This window comes from Acomys russatus, chromosome 26 (genome assembly GCF_903995435.1).
Source record: "Acomys russatus chromosome 26, mAcoRus1.1, whole genome shotgun sequence".
Taxonomy (NCBI): domain Eukaryota; kingdom Metazoa; phylum Chordata; class Mammalia; order Rodentia; family Muridae; genus Acomys; species Acomys russatus.
In genome coordinates, this window is record NC_067162.1 from 50246813 (window position 1) to 50265729 (window position 18917).

The 18917-nt window shown below is 51.4% G+C and overlaps 1 protein-coding gene across 1 annotated transcript in view; it reads right to left on the reverse strand.

Annotated features, from left to right (window-relative positions):
- Pcnx2 (pecanex 2) overlaps window positions 1-18917 on the reverse strand; it is a 145218-nt gene that overhangs the window by 49018 nt on the left and 77283 nt on the right. Inside the window, exons 18-21 of the mRNA XM_051169258.1 lie at window positions 18107-18199; window positions 15647-15797; window positions 9354-9495; window positions 7042-7219 (exon numbers count right to left, since the gene is read on the reverse strand). Coding sequence (XP_051025215.1) covers window positions 7042-7219; window positions 9354-9495; window positions 15647-15797; window positions 18107-18199 — 564 coding nt within the window. The remainder of the gene's footprint in view (window positions 1-7041; window positions 7220-9353; window positions 9496-15646; window positions 15798-18106; window positions 18200-18917) is intronic.

Genomic DNA, 18917 nt, shown 5'->3' on the forward strand with positions numbered 1-18917 from the left:
GCATATGTGTGTGCATGTGTGCATGTGTATTATATGTAGTGGGGTGTGCATGCAACGGTGTGCATATGTTGTGTCATGTGTGACATGTGTATTATATGTAGTGGGGGTGTGCATGCCATGTGTGCATATGTGTGTGCATGTGTGCATGTGTATTATATGTAGTGGGGGTGTGCATGCCATGGTGTGCATGTGTGTGTTCATGTGTGCATGTGTATTATATGTAGTGGGGGTGTGCATGCCACGGTGTGCATATGTGTGTGCATGCCATGGTGTGCATGTGGAGGTCTGATAGCCAGTGTGGAGTTGGTTCTCTCCTTTGCTGTTCCATGAGCTCTGGAGACTGAACCGGCTGGTCACACAGAGCCACAGAGCGATTCCCTTTATCCACTGAGCACCTCGGCAGCCCGATTTGCTGTCTCCGGGGCTCCCTGCCCTACAGTGTCCCAGACACTCTGTGGGAACTCTTGGTGTGGCTGTTAACAATCCATCCCGTGGCTCGCATCTATGTGAAAACTGCAAGCATGAACAAAGCTGGCTTGAGTGACACATCCCGTCCGTCCCCTCCTCCCCGAAAGGCCGGGGCGACATAAAGGTCCTCTCGATGTTTTCCCAGGATGGCTGTGTCCTGGGAGGCTCTTCAGACACCTTTCATACAGCTGGTAAGTAGGTCAGGCCAAACCATGCAGCCAGACAGGCGGCCCTAGGGAGGGCGCATCTGCAAGCACAAAGCTTCCGGGCCCAGCACAGCGGCATCTGATTAAACGAATCTATTACAATTATTTTTTGCTTAGCACAGCAGTTTGTATTGACACATAAGCAAAACCAGTAATCAGACATCGAAGGACTCCGAACCCAGCATTTCCTTGCTCTAATTGTGCCCCGGGCCCCAGCTACCTTCACTCTTCCCCACACCTCCCCAGGTCTCCTTTCCCTCGTGAATATTCTGAAGGGTAAAGATGCAGAACAGGAGGCACCACAAGGACCTCGATGCTGTGGCTCTTTCGAGCTCTCTCACCACCTTCCCATGCAAGGCCTGAGAAAGGGAGTGCGTGTGGGGATTAGTGTTCGGACTACATGGGTTTGAGACCACAGGCTGGAGTGTTCTAGGCAAATATTTCAAGTTCCTGTCTCCTTGAGCAAGAACGGACAGGGACACGTGGACAGTGGGGGGAAACAGGGCACAGCAGCACACAAGCCAGGGGCTTTAAGAGTGATTGGAAAGTGTGAACTTCCCACCACACGCTCTGTGCCATGTTGGCCCTGTGCAGAGAGGCTTCCCACCTAGTTTAGTTTTATATGTAGTAGTGTGTGAGTGTGCATGTTTGTATGTGGGTGTTGAGGGCAGAAGACAATCTGAGTATCATCTGTCCGGCATGGTCTACTGTTGAGTTTGGCTTCTTTGTTCACTTTGAGGCAAGGTCTCTTGCCAGCCTGGAACTCACCAAGTATGCTAGGCTGTCTGGCCACTGAGCCCGGAGATGTCTCGGTCTCTCTCACACATGAGGCCTGGCTCCTCTGTTCTGTTCTGAGACCCAGCTCAGGTCCCAGTGATCGCTGTGCAAGCGCCCTCACTGTAGAAACACCGCCCCAGTGCTCTTCTATGCTAATCGACCCCGTTCTCCGCCCCAGTCTCCTGCCACGGGCACAGGCATGCATTCTGCCACCCTCCAGCTCCGACCCTCCTCTTCTGCATCTGTGATACGGGGCCTCAGTGTCCACCTGAAACAATAGCTCTCCCTCTCCGAACCATCTGCATGGCTTCCTGCTCAGGCCACTGTCAGGACTGCACAGGCCACCAGGGTTCTCCATTCTCTTTCTGTCCCTTTCCCCCTACCCCCTCCCCTTCCCTCTCCCCCTTCTGCCGCCCTGGCTCAAGCCCCTATCAGGAGCCACATGGCTTACCACCTCCAAAAAGAGAAGGCGAGCCTATATGACTCCAGAGGATGGTGTTCAAAGAGACGGAGCTCAAGGGCAGCCTAAGCTACAGAGGAAGACTTTGTTACACACACACACACACACACACACACACACACACACACACACACACACACACAGAGCTTTGGCCAGCACAGGAATGGAGCCCTATCTTTGTCTTACTCCTGCTCAGGCCTCAGTTGGGCCTTCTGTTTCCACCTCAAGATGCCTAGCACACACCTCCACTCCCGACGCCTTCACACCTCCCAGCCACCATCAAGCCTCTCACACATGGCTCAGCCTGTCCCTGCTGCACCTTTCAAAGCTTCCGTGAGCACCACTTGCTCCACAACCTTCCTCCTCTTTAAAGCTCCAGGCCAGCACCTTTGCTTCCCAGACATGAAGGCTGACTGAGCACCAGGTCCATGTGCTTTCTGGAAGCTTCTATATGACAAATGACCTCCTTACTCGAGAGCTTCCTGTCCCACAGTCACCTGGCGGCACTGCAAAGGTAGGCTTAGCTTGAACCTAGTCTGTCACATGCAGTTACGAGATCGTGCAACAAGTCACCTTTTCTCATGACTCAGTTTCCTCACCTATAAGATGAAGAACACTGCCAGAAAAGCTATACAGAGAAGACAAGTGTTCAAAGCATTTCCTGCCCCTACACACACACACACACACACACACACACACACACACACACACACACAGTGCCAGGGCTCTGCTGTCAACCACACTCCTGGCCACGGATAGCCTCGGGACAGAGCTTGGCACTCACAGAAACTTCATTGCTGTTTGTGTGTGCTGTATGTGTGTACATGTTCCTGTGTGTGCACATTTGTTTTGTTTGGTTTTTTTTCTTGTTGTTATTGTTATTTTGAGACAAGGTTTCTCTGTGTAGCCTTGGCTGTCCTGGGCTCGCTTTGTAGACCAGGCTGGCCTCGAACTCACAGCGATCCACCTGCCTCTGCCTCCCGAGTGCTGGGATTAAAGGCATGCGCCACCATGCCAGTGTGTGTATGCACATTTGTACACACGTATGGAGACACAAGGTCAATGCTCATGACCCTAGGGTTTCTCACTGAGCCACAGGCTTGCTCTCTTGGTTAGGCTGCCTAGTCAGTGTGCCCTAGTGGCTCTCCTCCCACTACCTGGTCAGAGCTGCAGCTACAGGTGCAGCCTTCATGCCTGGCCTTTTATTTAGATGCTGGGACTCTGAACTCAGACCCTCCTGTTTATGTGGCAAGTGAGCCCTCTTCCCACTCCAACAACTACCTGTGGAACAAGGTGTTTTGAATAAATTCTTTTGTAAAAGGCTGAACTCTTAAAAAAAAAAAAAAAGCAGTTTATTTTAAATATGAGATTCTCCACCCATACCCATGAAGTACAAGAAAATGCCATTTAGAAAGTGCTGCAGAGATCTCGAACATGAACTGTGGTCCTCCGTAACAAGGCTGCACACCGTGACTCACAGCAATTATTCAAACACTATTACCATGAAACAGCCTCACCATTAATTTTAATTTCCTGAGTGGCAAAAGCACCCATGTTGAACTAACGGTATGCAGAATTTCATGTTTAATGTGTTATGGGATGGCAGGGTTCTCTCGGGTCATGCACGCGCGTCCTCCTGCAAAAGTTATGCAAGACTTCCATGGACATCCCAGGCCAGTGGGACGGTGTGAAAGGATTGTGACATCTTGACAAATATTCTAGCCGCCAAGTCTCCTCCCCATGCAGCTTACTGTGACTCCAAATCTGGATGGGCAGACAGACCCCAGAGCACGGCAAGCGTTTCCTTGGGCTTCTAACTCTTTATGAAGGCAAGGATGAGATTAAACTTTTCATCCCCCTGCCTCCATCTCCATAGTGCTAGGATTACAGCCATGTGGCACCGTGCTTGGAGAGCAAACCCAGGCGAGCATGCTACCTATCTGAGCCACATTCTCCTTTCTGTATCATATGATGGTGCTCGCTCTCTCCCACCCCCCATCTCTCTCTTCTCTCTCTCTTCTCTCTCTCTCTCTCTCTGTTCAAAGGTCAGAGATGAATGGATGAAAGTTAGGAGTCTTTCCTCAATAGCTCCCACCATCATATTTTGAAGGATGGTCTCTCCCATAGCCAGCTGTTCAGCTAAGCTGACTGGCCGATGAGATTACTCTGTCTCTACTCTGCCGTCATTAAGATTATATCACATGCCAATGCATCCAGATTTTTATCTAGGTTCTGGGGCTCCAGACCATGGCCTTATGCTCGTGTGGTACACGCTATTTCTCTGGCGTGTGAGTTCATCAAAGTCTGTCTAATGGGTGGAGAGGGCTGAAGGGGCAGAGGAAAGAAAGCCATGAGGAAGACAGGACTGAATTTCAAAGGTAGAAGTCCAATCAGCACTTCTAGCCCACTGTCCCCAAACCCACACACCCACAAGACCAGGGTGCCATCACTATGGACTGTCCTGCTTACCATGCAGTGTGAGGCTGAACCAAGCCCATCCTGGGACCCAGCACTGAACTCATTATTTCCTATTTTCGCAAGCTCTGGTAGACGGGAGAGACTGAGGAACAGTCAGTCCACAGAGATCCAAGAACAAAGAGACTAACGTGCTGGCAGGACCAGGGCCCTCCACGGCCACCTGCTGCTTTCCATGGCCTCCGCCAGCCACACCTCTATTTCCTTCATGCTCATAAAGCTTAAAGGATTGAGGTCAACTCACTTATTGTAGTAATGTGTCCACACATCATTGTGGCATGTCCCTTACAGACTCCCGTGTCTGGCCACCAGCTGGTGGCCCTGCTATGGAGTTTGTGGAACTTTGTGGATGTGTGGTTCAGCTGTCAGAGGTGGGCTGCTGGGGGAGTGGCCTCCGAAGCTTGCTCTCCACCATCAGCTCTGGCTTCAGCCCTCTGCTTCCTGTCCGCCACCACATGAAGCAGCAGTAGCTTCCGGCTCCCGCTGCGCAGACAGGAAGTGCGTTGCCAGGCCTCTCCCACCACAGTGGACTGACGTCCCCTGGCACTTTGAGCCAGGACAAATCTTTCTCTGGGCTGTTGCTACCAGGCACTTTGACCCAGGACTGGGAACAGAGAAACCCGTCCAGTGTGGCACCACCTGGCTTCCAGGCTGACAACAGCTTACGAGAATGGCTCAGTCGTCATGAAGCTCTGGCTTCCAGCCCCAACGTTACATAAAGCGAGCGTGGTGTTGCACACCCAACACCAGCACTTGAGATGGGGGTACAGGAAGGTCATAAGCGCAAGGTAGAGCTGGTCAGTTTTTGTCACTTTGACACAAATCTACACATACCTGAAAAAGGGATGTCTCAACTGAGGAGCTGCCTTTATCAGACTGGCCTGTGAGCACGTCTATAGAAAGTTTCTTGATTAGTGACTGATGTAGGAGGGTGCAGCTCACTGTGGACAGTGCCACCCCTCAGCGGGGAGACCTGGCCTGTAGAGAGTTGGTAGGCAGCATTCCTCTGCAATCTTGGCTTCAGCTCCTGCTGCTGGCTTCCTCTGAGGATGGACTGTGGTGGATTGAATAAGTATGACTTCCCTCCCACCCCCACTCATGTGTTTAAATGCTTGGCCCATGGAGAGTGGCACTACTGGGGGCTTGGCCTTGTTAGAGGAAGTGTGCCACTGTGGAGGTGGAGTTCTGGGGTCTCAAATGCTCAAACTATGCCCAATGTGAAACTCATCCAGTGTCCTGGCTCCCTTTGGATCCAGGTGTACAACTTGGCCCTGCCCGCTGCCATACTTCCTGCTGTGATGATAATGACTAAATCTCTGAAACTGTAGTCCAACACCAATTAAATGTTTTCTTTTCTTTCTTTCTTTCTTTTTCTTTCTTTCCTTCCCTCCTTTCCTCCCTCCCTCCCTTCCTTCCTTCTTTTCTTTTTTTCTAATAAGAGATGCTATGGCCACAGTGTCTCTTCAAGGTAACGAGACCCTAACTAAGACAGACTGTAAGAGACACCCAGGTCACTTTTGACCAGTGTTTTATCACAGTAGCAGGGAAGCGGGAATAGAACTGGTGTCAGGAGTGGGGTTCGCTGGGACGGAGTCCATCCTATGGCTTTTACTATATAGTAGAGTGTAGATGGTTTTGGAGCCTTGGTCTGGAAGAGCATTGAGTGCTCAGAGCTTAATGACCTGTGGGGACTTGGAAAGTACTGAAAATCACTGCCTAGATAAATGCAGACCACAGAGGCCTGGCTTGCCAATGTCAGAAGGAAACTGTCTCCCAACAATTCTATCAGTGCCATTATTACAGTATTTTGAATAAAAACCTTTGGTTTCTGGCCATCTGGGGCTGGAGAATCAGTTTTAGTCACCAATGAAGTGAAGCCGTTGCCTTATTAGGACAATTGGCGCTGTTTAGCTGGACCTGAAGGCTCAACTGTGGTTAGTAAGAGACCAGGTATTATTGAGGTCTAGAGAGGGCCAGGAATGAATCTCAAGCTAAAAGCCAAACTTGTCAAACTACGGGTCATCTCGCATGTGGCATTGTTTTGAAGACCTAGGGGAGCCACGGAGAGCGCCTAAGGCTTGGCCCTGTGAGAGGCTGTTGGTGAAATTGCAATGGACTCAGCTACAGTGAAGACTCCAGAATTAAAGGGTTCATGGAGAGAGACCGGGTCTTAGACCCCTACATGGAAGAGGAGGAGGGGGAGGATGAAGAAGAGATGGTAGAGGGGGAAAGGAGGAGGGGGAGGGGGGAGGGGGAGGGTCACTCTTCCCTCCCCTGAGGCTCTAGCTACCACTTCTTACTGTCTCTGCTGCACAGGGACTTGACAAGTGTTGGTAGACACAGGAGGAGACGACCCAGTGACGGCTGTGGACTCTGCACAGATGTCGCCATCTTTGAGCTAGACATGGAATACTCGGGGCTTTCCAGTGGTGTAACTGCCTGTGTGCCTCCCATGCTCCTATAAATAACCCTAGTAAGCCCTCTGTCTCATCAGCCTGGCCTTCAACGGGACCCCGCCTTTGGTCTGTGTAGATCTTCCTTTCTGGTGAGAGACGGTAGGCTCTCTAAATCTCCCCAGGAAACGTCGGGCAACAGGAGACATGCCCTTCCCACCATTAAAAAAGACACAACGAAGGGAACAAGCAAGAAACTTGCCTTGGTGAATACAATGGACACCATGAAGAAATCCAGGAGGAAACTCTCCGAAACATCTTTGTAGTCAAAGTGGAAAAAGATGACAGCGAAGCCCAGGTTAGCGAACTGGTGGACCGGGTTGCAGAACGACGTCCTCAGCAGCTTCATGCCCGCGGTGATCATCAGGAAGATGTCCCAGCTGTGGAGAGCAGGAGTGGGTCAGCGGCCTCACTGTGACGTCCCTCGAGGTCTGACCATGAAACAGGCCATGTGCAGCCCCAGAAGACCCACGTGGAGGTCCTGTGCTGCCCACACCTGCAGACAGAGATCAGTGTTCAAAGACCAGCGTGGCCGTCCGAGGCTTCGGGAAGACTTGCTCTTACCTACTCCTTGGCACTTCCTCCTTGTCACTGAAGCCATCTTGTCTATCCTCCTCAGTTTTACCTGTCAACCGGATGCTCCCTAGAGTCATCTGAGAAGAGTCTCAGCTGAGGCGCTGCCTGGATCAGCTTGGTCTGTGGGTGGGTCTGTACAGGGTTGTCTGTCAGTGATGTAGGAGGGCCAAGCCTGCTACAGCGGCCCTAGGCAAGTGGTCCGTGGCTGTGTGAGGAAGCCAGCCAGAGAAGCACACACCTGGGAGAAACCAGCAAGCAACCCTCCGCCAACAGCTTCTGCTTCGAGCTCCATCAGAACACAGTCCAAGGATGGAGACACGTGAGGGGGATTCTCAGTGCTTGTGAGGAAAATGCAAGAAAATGAGACAAGAGTCTTGTGGCCTCGGTTTTTTCAAAACGCAGAAATGTTCTTGGACTGTGTTCTGTGCCCCCCCCCCCCCGGGTGTAGCGGGCGGAGGTGGGTTTCCCTCAGCTGTTGTTATTTGTGTGGCTCTGTGAGTGAACATGTCTCCGCCATGTGTGGCTCATCCCGTGATGGCACACTTTACTCAGGAGACTCCTCTTGACCCCAGAGTATAAATTGTCTGGTGCTCTGAGTAAAGTTGACTATCACATGAGACTTTAGTCCGCCTCATCTTGAGGCTCCACTCTCCCGGGTTCACGCCGCCGAACAGTAGCAGTAAATAAAGGTCCTGCTTCACTTCTGTCCTGACTTCCCTCCTGATAGTTCGCAACCCGGAAGTGTGACCTGATAAGCCCTTTCTTCCCCTGAGCCCCTTTTGGTCAGAGCATTTTGTTTTGTTTTGTTTTGTTTTGTTTTGTTTTGTTTTTTTAATCACAGCAAGAGAGGGCCTTAGGGCACATTCCCTGGATAACGGTGGCCGAGAGGCCTTGTTCTCCTCAGCAGCAGGCACAGATTGCCCTCAGGGCTTATCTGAGATGATGGATGCCACGTGAGAGCATTCCACAGAAAATGTGTAAACAGTTGCAAAACAGACAGTGTGCTGTTCCAGCGAGGGTCTGCTCCGTGTGCAAGACAGAAACAAGGGCATGGCAAGACCCTGCGTTATGCTCCAAACATGGAGAGAAATGCAGGGTTTTAATGATCCTTTTTCACTTCTCCATCTTACCTCCAGTGTTTCTCATATGTCTGTCACTCTTGTGAGCACAGGTCTATTGGCCCCTGACCTCTCTCTCACGGTATCAGCTGAACAGCTGAGCATGGCAGACCCACGAGAAGCCTTCCCTCTGGGGCATCATTTTTCTGCACCTTTTCCGACCCTAACAGTGTATCAGGCCAGTGACTCTCATTTTCTGTTGGAATGACAGATCTGCAGACTACCAAGTGGATTTTCATCTGTAAATTCAGAATTAATTTTCCTGTATGGAACTAATAATTCAGCGTTGCATGGCCCGTGCTCTGCAAGAACATGGGTGCCCTGACAGTGGGATGTCTCTGGTAACTCACTTTTTACCTGATCAGGCGCCTCTCAAAAATGCCGGAAGCGACGGCAGGGTCCCCTCCCCCTTCCCCTCCCTAAAGCATGATATTTGCTGAACAGAAAAAAAAAACCAAAAACAAAAAAACCCAAAAACTGATATGAAGCAATTTGTGACGCTTGAAGCGCAGTGGTGAAGGCTCCGGGATTCCTGATTCATGCTGGGCTCCTGCCACCTGAGGGGCGTCATTAGCTGCTCTTCTGCGAGGAGACATCCAGACCCCCCACGTCCATCCGAGGCACCGCTGTGGGCAGATCCAACTTCCTTTGCATCCCTGTCACTGAACAGGAACTGTCTGCTCTAGGTGGATTTGAGGGCAGCAGCGCCCCAGTTCCTTTCACTCTGCCAGTGTACACGGAAGAGGCGTCACACGGCTTCTGCAGCCTCCGAAAACACTGTGACCCAGATCAGTATGAGAGTAAAATGTCATCCACTTACTGGCTCCCAAGTCTCCTGTAGTTACTTATGGAGAAGGCATCAATAGTGAGGGCATTCAGGATGATGGCCGGGTACAAAAGATACTTTTCAAAGCACTGAAGCCACACGTACAGTCTCTCAAACCACATTAAGTGAGCAACATCTGAAAGAAACACAAAAGCCACTCTGAGGAGAGACTCTTCTTACAGGCAAATAGCTAGAGGCCCTCCCTTCCTGCCGGGCTGTAGTGTCAGGTCTCCTGCTGAGCTGCTGTTCCCAGCTCGGACTCTGCCAGTCCACAGAGGATGCCACACGGGTCAGCACCCATGTTTCCAAGACAGTTGACTTCCTGGATATGATTCATGAGCTATGAAACAGTCACAGGGCATCAGGTCACCCTCTGTCCCCTCTGTTTGCTCTCACAGTATTTTACTTCCTCTGTCACTAAATCCTTTCTCTATGGTAAACCCTCTTCAGGTAAGAGACGTGTAATGCCAAGCCCCTCCCCCCATATATATATTATCAGATAAAGACAACAACATTTATCTGGGGGTGGTAAAGAAAAGCAAAAGATATGTCAGTCTCCACTAAAACAGGGAAAGTCAGAGAGAACCCTTAAAGGATGGTGGACACAGAGTTAACACTCTTCCTTCTCCCCCTCCCCCTCTCCTTCCTCCCCCTAGCTCCTCTCCCCTCCCCCTGTCTTTTTCCCCTTCCATTTCCTTTCCTGGTTTAATCTCTTGAAAGATCAGTTGTTTCAGTTTCTTTCTGTCTTGTCCCCATTTATAAGAAATCCACAGTGTCAGATTGAGGCCGTCATATCAAAAGAAATTCATTCAGCTTCAGAAAATATGTTACAGAATTCTACCAACATTTGTCACCAGTTTGGAGAAACATGACAACCTCAAAAGTAAAGGGAGGGCCATCCAAGCCATGTCACTGTAGTACGTCAGAGGGAAGCGATGGGTGCCAAGGCTGGGGAAAGTCGGGAACCATCTGGCCAGGGAAGGGGTGTGTGGCAGCTTTTCAAAAGCTTGTCATGTTTGCTTTTGGAAAAGGGTATTTTCCAGTGTGTGGCAACAAGAGTGATTTGACAAGAGTGAATTGGGATGGGGAACGTGGGGCCTGACTGCAGACCGTGGTAAGAAAAGCTGGGTGTTCATAGGCTTCAGTTATCCACCCAAGAAACAGAAAGCAATAAATTTCAATAAAAACATAACCAGAGTCAGCTCTAAACTCACTGCGGTGACTTGCCAAACACGTGAGAGCGGTATGACCTGTTCAATGAGCCCAACCATCAGAGGTGCCTGTGTGTCTGTCTGTGTGTCTGTCTGTGGCTGTGTGGCTCAGTCGGCCTGACTGTATGTACTTGTCTGTGTGTTTATGTTTGTGTTTGTGCCTGTGCCTCTGTGTGTTGGTGTCTATGTATCTCTGTGCCTGCATGTATGGCTGTTTCTGTGTTGCCCACGTGTCTACTTATGTGTCTATGCATGTACCTGTGTGTAGGTGTGAAATCACAGTCCCCATGGCCATGCTGAGCCATGTGTTTGTGATGGGGTTAATGCTTATTATGGTTTGGATGTGATAAGTCCCCTCCGTCTCACACATGTACACACTTGCTCCCCAGCAGGTGGTGCCGTCCTGGGAAGCTGGAGAACCTTCCAGAGTGTGGCAGCTAAGCACAAGCGGTCACTGTGGGTTGGGCCTGGAAGGAGACACCCACTTCTGGGTTTGGCCAGAGCTCATTTCTACCTCTTGAGTTGCAAGGATGTGGTGACCCTGATGGCAGCTGCCACACCCACAGAGCATCTGAGCTGCTCCACCCTCCCCACTGTCCCCACTGCAGTGGACCACAGCAGCTACCAGGGGGCTTCCTACTGGCCGACTCTGCTCGACGGGGCTTTATGAAGTGTGGTCCCCCAAAAGGCCAGGCCACGCAGACAAGGACAGTGCCTGGGTCCCTTCAGTGTGCTGACTCTGTGACTCTGACAAGCTGCATGGTGACGTCTGTAAAGGAGCCCCATTTTTGCAGGAAGTAACCATGAAGGAGCAAGCTCAACATCAGGACATGACATCTGAGACCTATAGCTGAGGTTGTCCACCTCGCCGCAACTTGCGAGCCACTTAATGTTTGTGTCATATTTCTAAAGTGCCTTGATTTATGACTTTCTTTGTTCTTATTGTAAACTCCTCAAGAACATCTCCCACATCCGAGCATGGAATCTGGGTTAACTCAGGTCTGAGGCCCTGGGCCGCAGTCACTTATGCTTGACTCTCAAGTACGATCTCTTTTGTTTGAGGTCAGAGTCAGGTGGGTTTACTCTTTGTTGTTGTTTTATTTTTTGAGACAGGGTCTCACTATGTAGCCCTGGCTGGCCCAGAACTCACTATGTAGACCAGGCTGACCTTGAGCTCACAGAGACAAGCCTGCCTGAGCCTCCTGAGTGCCGGGGTTAAAGGCAGGAGACACCAAGTTTCACTGACAACTGTGTTTATGCAAAATGTTGGCTGTTTTATAGAACCCTAGCTATACACACAAACACACAGAGAGGCGGGTGGGAGAGAGAGAGGGGGGAAGGAAAGAAGGGGAGAGACAGACAGACAGACATTATGGAACAGCAGAGTAGAAGTAAAGTGGGTCTGAGATCTCCCAGCTCTCAAGCTGCAAGGTCAGGGTTTGTTTACTTAGCTACTGATGGAAAATTAATTTCATTTTAATTCTTGCCTATCTGGGAATCCTACCACCCTCAATAATGTATTCTAATGAGATGCCCTGAGCTCCATCTGGGCCCATAGATCGCACAATGAATGTTTACAGTTGGGGGCAAAAGGGGGCACATCAAAAGATGACCAATAGTATAGAGGGGGGCTTAAAAAGACCAAGTCCAGAATTCTGAAACTTTAACTTAATCCCTTCTTGTGAGGCAACCAGGAAAAGCTAATAAAAAGCAAAGTTTGCAAATGCAATAACTTGATAAACATGTGCCCTCAGTCCCCATATTGTCTCTGTAGTCGTACACAGGACAGTTAAAAATAAAAGCTGTGTGATCATATTTTATAACTGCCTCTTTGGAACATCCTCAATATGCAAAGAGACCATAAAACCACATTACCGGAGGATTGTTCTTTCTCTTTCCCTTGGATTATGAGGCCCCCAAGCGACAAAATACTAAATAATGATGCCATTTACAGGTTTATAGATGCTCGCTGCAGTTCAAGGCTTTAAATTTTCTTAAAGGGTTTTCAGGTTGTTTCATTTAGCTGCTTGTGGGACTACAATGGCCTTCTCAATAATTAAAGATTAATCAAGAGTCCTTGGGATGCTGTCAAGCTTTGGGAGCCAATCTGTTCAGATCAGGATTGGGCAGACACTGGAAGGGTGGAGGTGGTCTTCTTGGGGCCCTGAAGGGGTGACCCCTGAGGCCTCTACTGCAGAGAAACCCTACAGAGTGGCGTGAACACCGCTGGGAGTTAGCACCCCTGGCACGAACACTCTGTTTCCTACTGTGTGCTTCGCTCGCTCTCTTCTTCCTTCTGGGCTGGAACTAAGGCTGTAAAGTCCTTCCCTGCGACACACACATGGCATCCATGGTCACTTCTCTATAAAATAGGCTGTGCTTCCAAAATGGAGGCAAACACTCCACAGGACTTGGGGCGGGGCAAGGCAGGGCAGGCGGGGAGGGGGTGTGTGGGAGGGGAGGGGGTGCCACCCTTGGACCCTGCTTAGGATAATCTCAAAGTTCCTGACCTTTAACTGCATTCTAGTTCAGCACTTCTTGTGCCTCTTCCCACGCCTGGAGCTCTCTTTCCATACCTGGGGGCCTCTTCCCATACCTGGGGGCCTCTTCCCATGCCTGGGGGCCTCTTCCCATGCCTGGGGGCCTCTTCCCATGCCTGGGGGCCTCTTCCCCTGCCTGGGGGCCTCTTCCTATACCTGGGGGCCTCTTCTCATACCTGGGGGCCTCTTCCCATGCCTGGGGGCCTCTTCCCATGCCTGGGGGCCTCTTCCCATACCTGGGGGCCTCTTCCCATGCCTGGGGGCCTCTTCCCCTGCCTTTGAGGTTGACTGCCTTCTCTTCAGGCCTGTTAACTATCTTTCTCCTCAGTGGTTCCCTCCCTTCCCCTCACACCTGAATCAGGACTCTGTTCCTTTCCTGACGAGGACTGCTATACCACATGGCACTTTTTCCTTCCTCTGTGACAGCCACCCAATGACAGAGAGGGAGGGATGATGGGGGCAGGGGACAGAGATGTCCTTCAGTGGGACCACATGCCTGGCTGTGGGTCAGGATGGAATCATGGTCAAAGCACCCTGATCCCTCAGGCCCTGGACTCTGTGCTGGTTTTGGCACATGCTGGGTACTTCATGTTTTTGATTGAGCTAATAGATATGGTCAGGTTTGACACCACAGCAAACTTTCAAATATGCAAAAGGGAGTGAGGGCAGTAGGGAAGCCAGGATGACAAGTTCAAGTACATGGTTTTCAAAAACGATATAATATTTTTAAGTGTGTGTGTGCCTGTACCTGCGTGTGTGTGAGCGTGCGCGCGTGTGTGTGTGAGCGTGTGTGTGTGTTTGCACACGCATGTGTGCATGCATGTGTGTACAGGACAGAAAGAAATCAGATGCCCTGAAGCTGGAATTACAGACAGCAGTGAGCCACTTGACGTGGTGGCAGGAACCAAGCTCAGATCCTCTACAAGAGCAGTGTGCACTCTTAACTGCTGAGCCGTCTCTCCAGCCCTAGGGGCCCAGTTTTTGAGGAATGAAAAATAGCCTTTGTTTCTTGGTGGCTCTTTATCTTAGGGTCATGCTTAGAAAATTCTAATTCTTCTTCTTCCTCCTTTTTTTTTCTCCTTCAACCAGTGAAATTGAACTCATCCAGCACTGTTTTGTGGGGCACTGTGGTGGCTGCACTTTATGTCAACTTGAAACAAGCTAGAGAACCTCAACTGAGGAAATACCTCCATAAGATTCAGCTGTGAGGCATCTTCCCAATTAGCGATTGGTGTAGGGAGGGCCCAGCCCACTGTGAGTGGTGCCACTCCTGTGCCGGTGTTCCTGGGTGCTTTAAACAAGCAGGTCCAGCAAGCCATGGGAAACAAGCAAGCAGCACCCGCCGTGGCCCCTGCATCAGCTCCTGCCTCCAGGCTCCTGCCCTGCCTGGGTTCCTGCCTGACTGCCTTTGATAATGAACTGTGATATGGAAATATATGCAAAGTACAATCCTCTCCTCCCGAAACTGCTTTTGATTATGGTATCTCATTACAGCATAGACGCCCTAAGACAGCATCCACCTTTTTCTTTTTCCTTTCTTCCTCTGTCCCTCCCTCCCTTCCTCCACTTTGATAGCACTTTAAATCTCTATTGTATCTAGAATGCACTTGATACGAAGTTGTCCACACCCTAGTGCTAACAGGACGATGCCTTTATTATTTGCATCTACAGTGTCCCTCACAGGTTCCTGTTTGGATGCTTGGACACCATGGTGAGTGGCCCTGTTTGGGGAAAGTGTGGAGCCTCTGGGAGGTGGGGCTTGCACCTGGAGCTTAGGAATGAGCCTTTGAGGGCGCTGCCAGACCCCTGGCTCCAGCTCTGCTGTCTTTGTCCCCGTTCTTCATGACGTGAACACCCTCCGCCGCATGCTCCTGCCACCGTGACAGCTTACCGCTGTCACCTCTGCACATCTGCCACTCAGCTCTGTGGCACATGGCACATTCTTCATAAGCTGAGAGATAAGCAAATCAGATGCACCGGAGGCACAGAGCGCATGCAGTAGCATTATTTAGAGAAATTATGGTAAATCAACAGGCTAGCCAAAAGGAAGTGATTTTTTTTGGAAAGGAGGAATCACAGAGGGAGGGGCCGGGCTGTCAGGCGGCTGCCACTTCTCATTACAGCTTGTTCTGTTTGGTTCCTGACACTCCCAGTCACTTTGACACAAGCGAAAGGTACACAAGAGAAGGCAGCGTCCCTCCGGCCGCGTCTGTCACAAGCCGGAGCCGGTCAGTCTGAAATGGAGACCCGGCTTCGCTACAGTACAAGGCAAGTCCTCTCGTGGCAGAACTGTAAATCTAGGACTTGTTGACTTGTTAATAGCACAATTTTTAGAATTGTTATTTAAGTGAGATCATTGGTTGACGTATATTATAATTTACATAATCCTTGCTTATTATGGGCAGACATGCAGTGAGCCCCATGTCCTTAGACGTGTGTAGCACTGTGGCATTGATGACGCCCATGGAGCTGTGCACATGTGCCGTGAGAAGGGTGTCCACCGCATGGTTGTCCCTCATAAGACTGGGACACTGACCTCTTGCTTCCCGCTGCTGGTACTCCTTGCTCTTGAGCATAGGGTGTGAGACCCACGTCCACGGGTGGTGCTTTCGTAGCTGAGGCAGCAGGTGGTGCGTGATGAGCCCCACGGTGCCTGCCAGGGTGAAGAGCACGATGCTGAGAAAAGGCTGCGAAGGAGAGAGAGGTCAAGGGTCAACGGAGACACACTTGCCCGTAATGTGGATACCCACTGTCACTCCTTCTTTCCCACATTGTGTGTCTGTGTGTCTGTGTCTGTATGTTATGTATATATACATGTATGCATGTGTGCATGTTATATAGGGGATTTTTTGTTTTGTTTTTCAAGACAGGGTTTTCTCTGTGTAGCCTTGGCTGTCCTGGACTTGCTTTGTAGACCAGGCTGGCCTCGAACTCACAGTGATCTGCCTGCCTCTGCCTCCTGAGTGTTGGGATTAAAGGTGTGCGCCACCACGCCCGGCTATGTGTGCATGTTATATACACACATATACATGTGTGCATGAGGAGGTCAGAGGATAATCTTGGAAGTCATTCCTCAGGTGTCATCTTGTTTTGAGACAGCCTCTCACTGGGTAGTCTAGGCTGACTAGCAAGTCTTTCAGGGCAAGCAGTGCACTGACGGAGCCCGTCCTTCCCTTCTTCCCCTCTCACGGGAAGATCTGTGTCCTGAGGACATGGCAGGGGATTCTGTGGCATGCAGCACACCCTATGTCTTTCTGATAGAGAATATTCCAGAGAAGAAGTGGCCGTGAGTGCCCCATATTTGTGAAGAGGCAGCGGTGTTCTGTGAGAACTGTAAAGCAGCCTTTGCCCATGCTTGTCCTCGGTAGAAAGTGTCCAGATGGTTTTTCTGTCACATCCCTTCTGTGTTAGCCCAGATGCAGGGACTTCTCTCTCCAGTGATGGAGGTCTGGTGTCTGCTCCCAGCATACCACACTAACAACTGCCCACGGCTACAGGTTGTTCCATCACCCTTAGAGACAGAACAACTCCCCCAGGGAGAGCAGGTGGCACAAGGGGAGATGGCACACGGGGAGGTGACACAAGGGGAGGTGGCACAAGGGGAGGTGACACAAGGGGAGGTGGCACAAGGGGAGGTGACACAAGGGGAGGTGACACAAGGGGAGGTGACACAAAGGGGAGGTGACACAAGGGGAGGTGACACAAGGGGAGGTGGCACAAGGGGAGGTGGGCACAAGGGGAGGTGACACAAGGGGAGGTGACACAAGGGGAGGTGGACACAAGGGGAGGTGACACAAGGGGAGGTGACACAAGGGGAGGTGACACAAGGGGAGGTGACACAAGGGGAGGTGGCACAAGGGGAGGTGGCACAAGGGGAGGTGACACAAGGGAGGTGACACAAGGGGAGGTGACACAAGGGGAGGTGGCACCAGGGGAGGTGGCACAAGGGAGGTGGCAAGGGGAGTGAACAACAAGGGGGGTTGACAGGGAGGTGGCACAAGGGGAGGTGAAACAAGGGGAGGTGAAAACAAGGGAGGTGACACAAAGGGAGGTGACACAAGGGGAGGTGACACAAGGGGAGGTGACACAAGGGGAGGTGACACAAGGGGAAGTGGCACAAGGGGAGGTGACACAAGGGGAGGTGGCACAAAGGGGAGGGTGGCACACGGGGAGGTGACACAAGGGGAGGTGACACAAGGGGAGGTGGCACAAGGGGAGGGTGGCACAAGGGGAGGTGACACAAGGGGAGGTGGCACAAGGGGAGGTGACACAAGGGGAGGTGGCACAAGGGGAGGTGGCACAAGGGGAGGTGGCACAAGGGGAGGTGACACAAGGGGAGGTGGCACAAGGGGAGGGTGACACAAGGGGAAGTGGCACAAGGGGAGGTGAAACAAGGGAGGTGACACAAGGGGAGGTGACACAAAGGGAGGTGGCACACGGGGAGGTGACACAAGGGGAGGTGACACAAAGGGAGGTGACACAAGGGGAGGTGGCACAAGGGGAGGTGACACAAGGGGAGGTGGCACAAGGGGAGGTGAAACAAGGGAGGTGACACAAAGGGAGGTGACACAAAGGGAGGTGACACAAGGGGAGGTGACACAAGGGGAGGTGACATAAGGGGAGGTGACACAAGGGGAGATGGCACAAGGGGAGGGTGACACAAGGGGAGGTAACACAAAGGGAGGTGGCACAAGGGGAGGTGACACAAAGGGAGGTGACACAAAGGGAGGTGGCACAAGGGGAGGTGACACAAGGGGAGGTGGCACAAGGGGAGGTGACACAAGGGGAGGTGACACAAGGGGAGGTGACACAAGGGGAGGTGACACAAGGGAGGTGACACAAGGGGAGGTGGCACAAGTCTCCTCCTGGACATAGTTCTCAGAGTGTGTGTTCCTTCACCCTCTTTCCTGGCTCCTCTACCCTTCTGTGCCCTCCTTCCATATGTGACCTCCACAAAGGGACCTGAAAAGGACACCAGATCCCTGGGGGCACCTACCCGTAGGGACAGGAAGACGGTGCTGGCGCTGACTGCAAAGGAGAGGACAGCAGCGGCTGAGCAGATGACGAGATCTGATCTCAGGACATCCTTCTGGAAAGAGAAGAGAAGAGATGTGAGGGTCACATCTGCGTTTGCTCAGCAGCCCTGTCCCCTCACCAGGTGCATCAGTGAGGACACTAACGCGCGACACGTGCTGTTCTTCACTCGTCAGACCCTTGCCCACTGAGCCACTCCAGAGACACCGGTCCCAGCTTGTCCACTGGCTTCCACTGTGGGCTTCTCAGGGGGGGGGGGGGCAGGTGTAAAGCTAGTGGAGTGGCACTCGTGTTCTACCATGGAGAGAACACAGGTGTCCATACATAAGATCCCTTACTGCAGATTCAGACGGGACAGAGTCTCCACAGACCTCCCAAAGCCCCCTAACTCACAGAATCTCACAAAGCAGGGCTGATGCTAACAGTCCCTGTGAGGTCCTGGGTGGTTTTGGGTATCAACACATCTACAGCATGGAGATGCCAAACAGAAGCGTGGCACATATTTATACTCTGGGCCACCCTGATTATGTTTTCATCCAACCATCAGACCCATAAACAAACAAGTTAACAAACAACTATCACTTTCTAGCTCCTTAAATACATGCGTGCGCGTGCACACACACACACACACACACACACAGTACGGGACTGCAGGCGAGCGTCCCCCGACTCCCACCGGGTTGGTTCTCTTTCATTGATTTTTAGATTTGAACAACATGTTGTTTCTTCCCTATCATGCCACTAGCTCGATGCCTGTGTTAACGTGTAGAGCT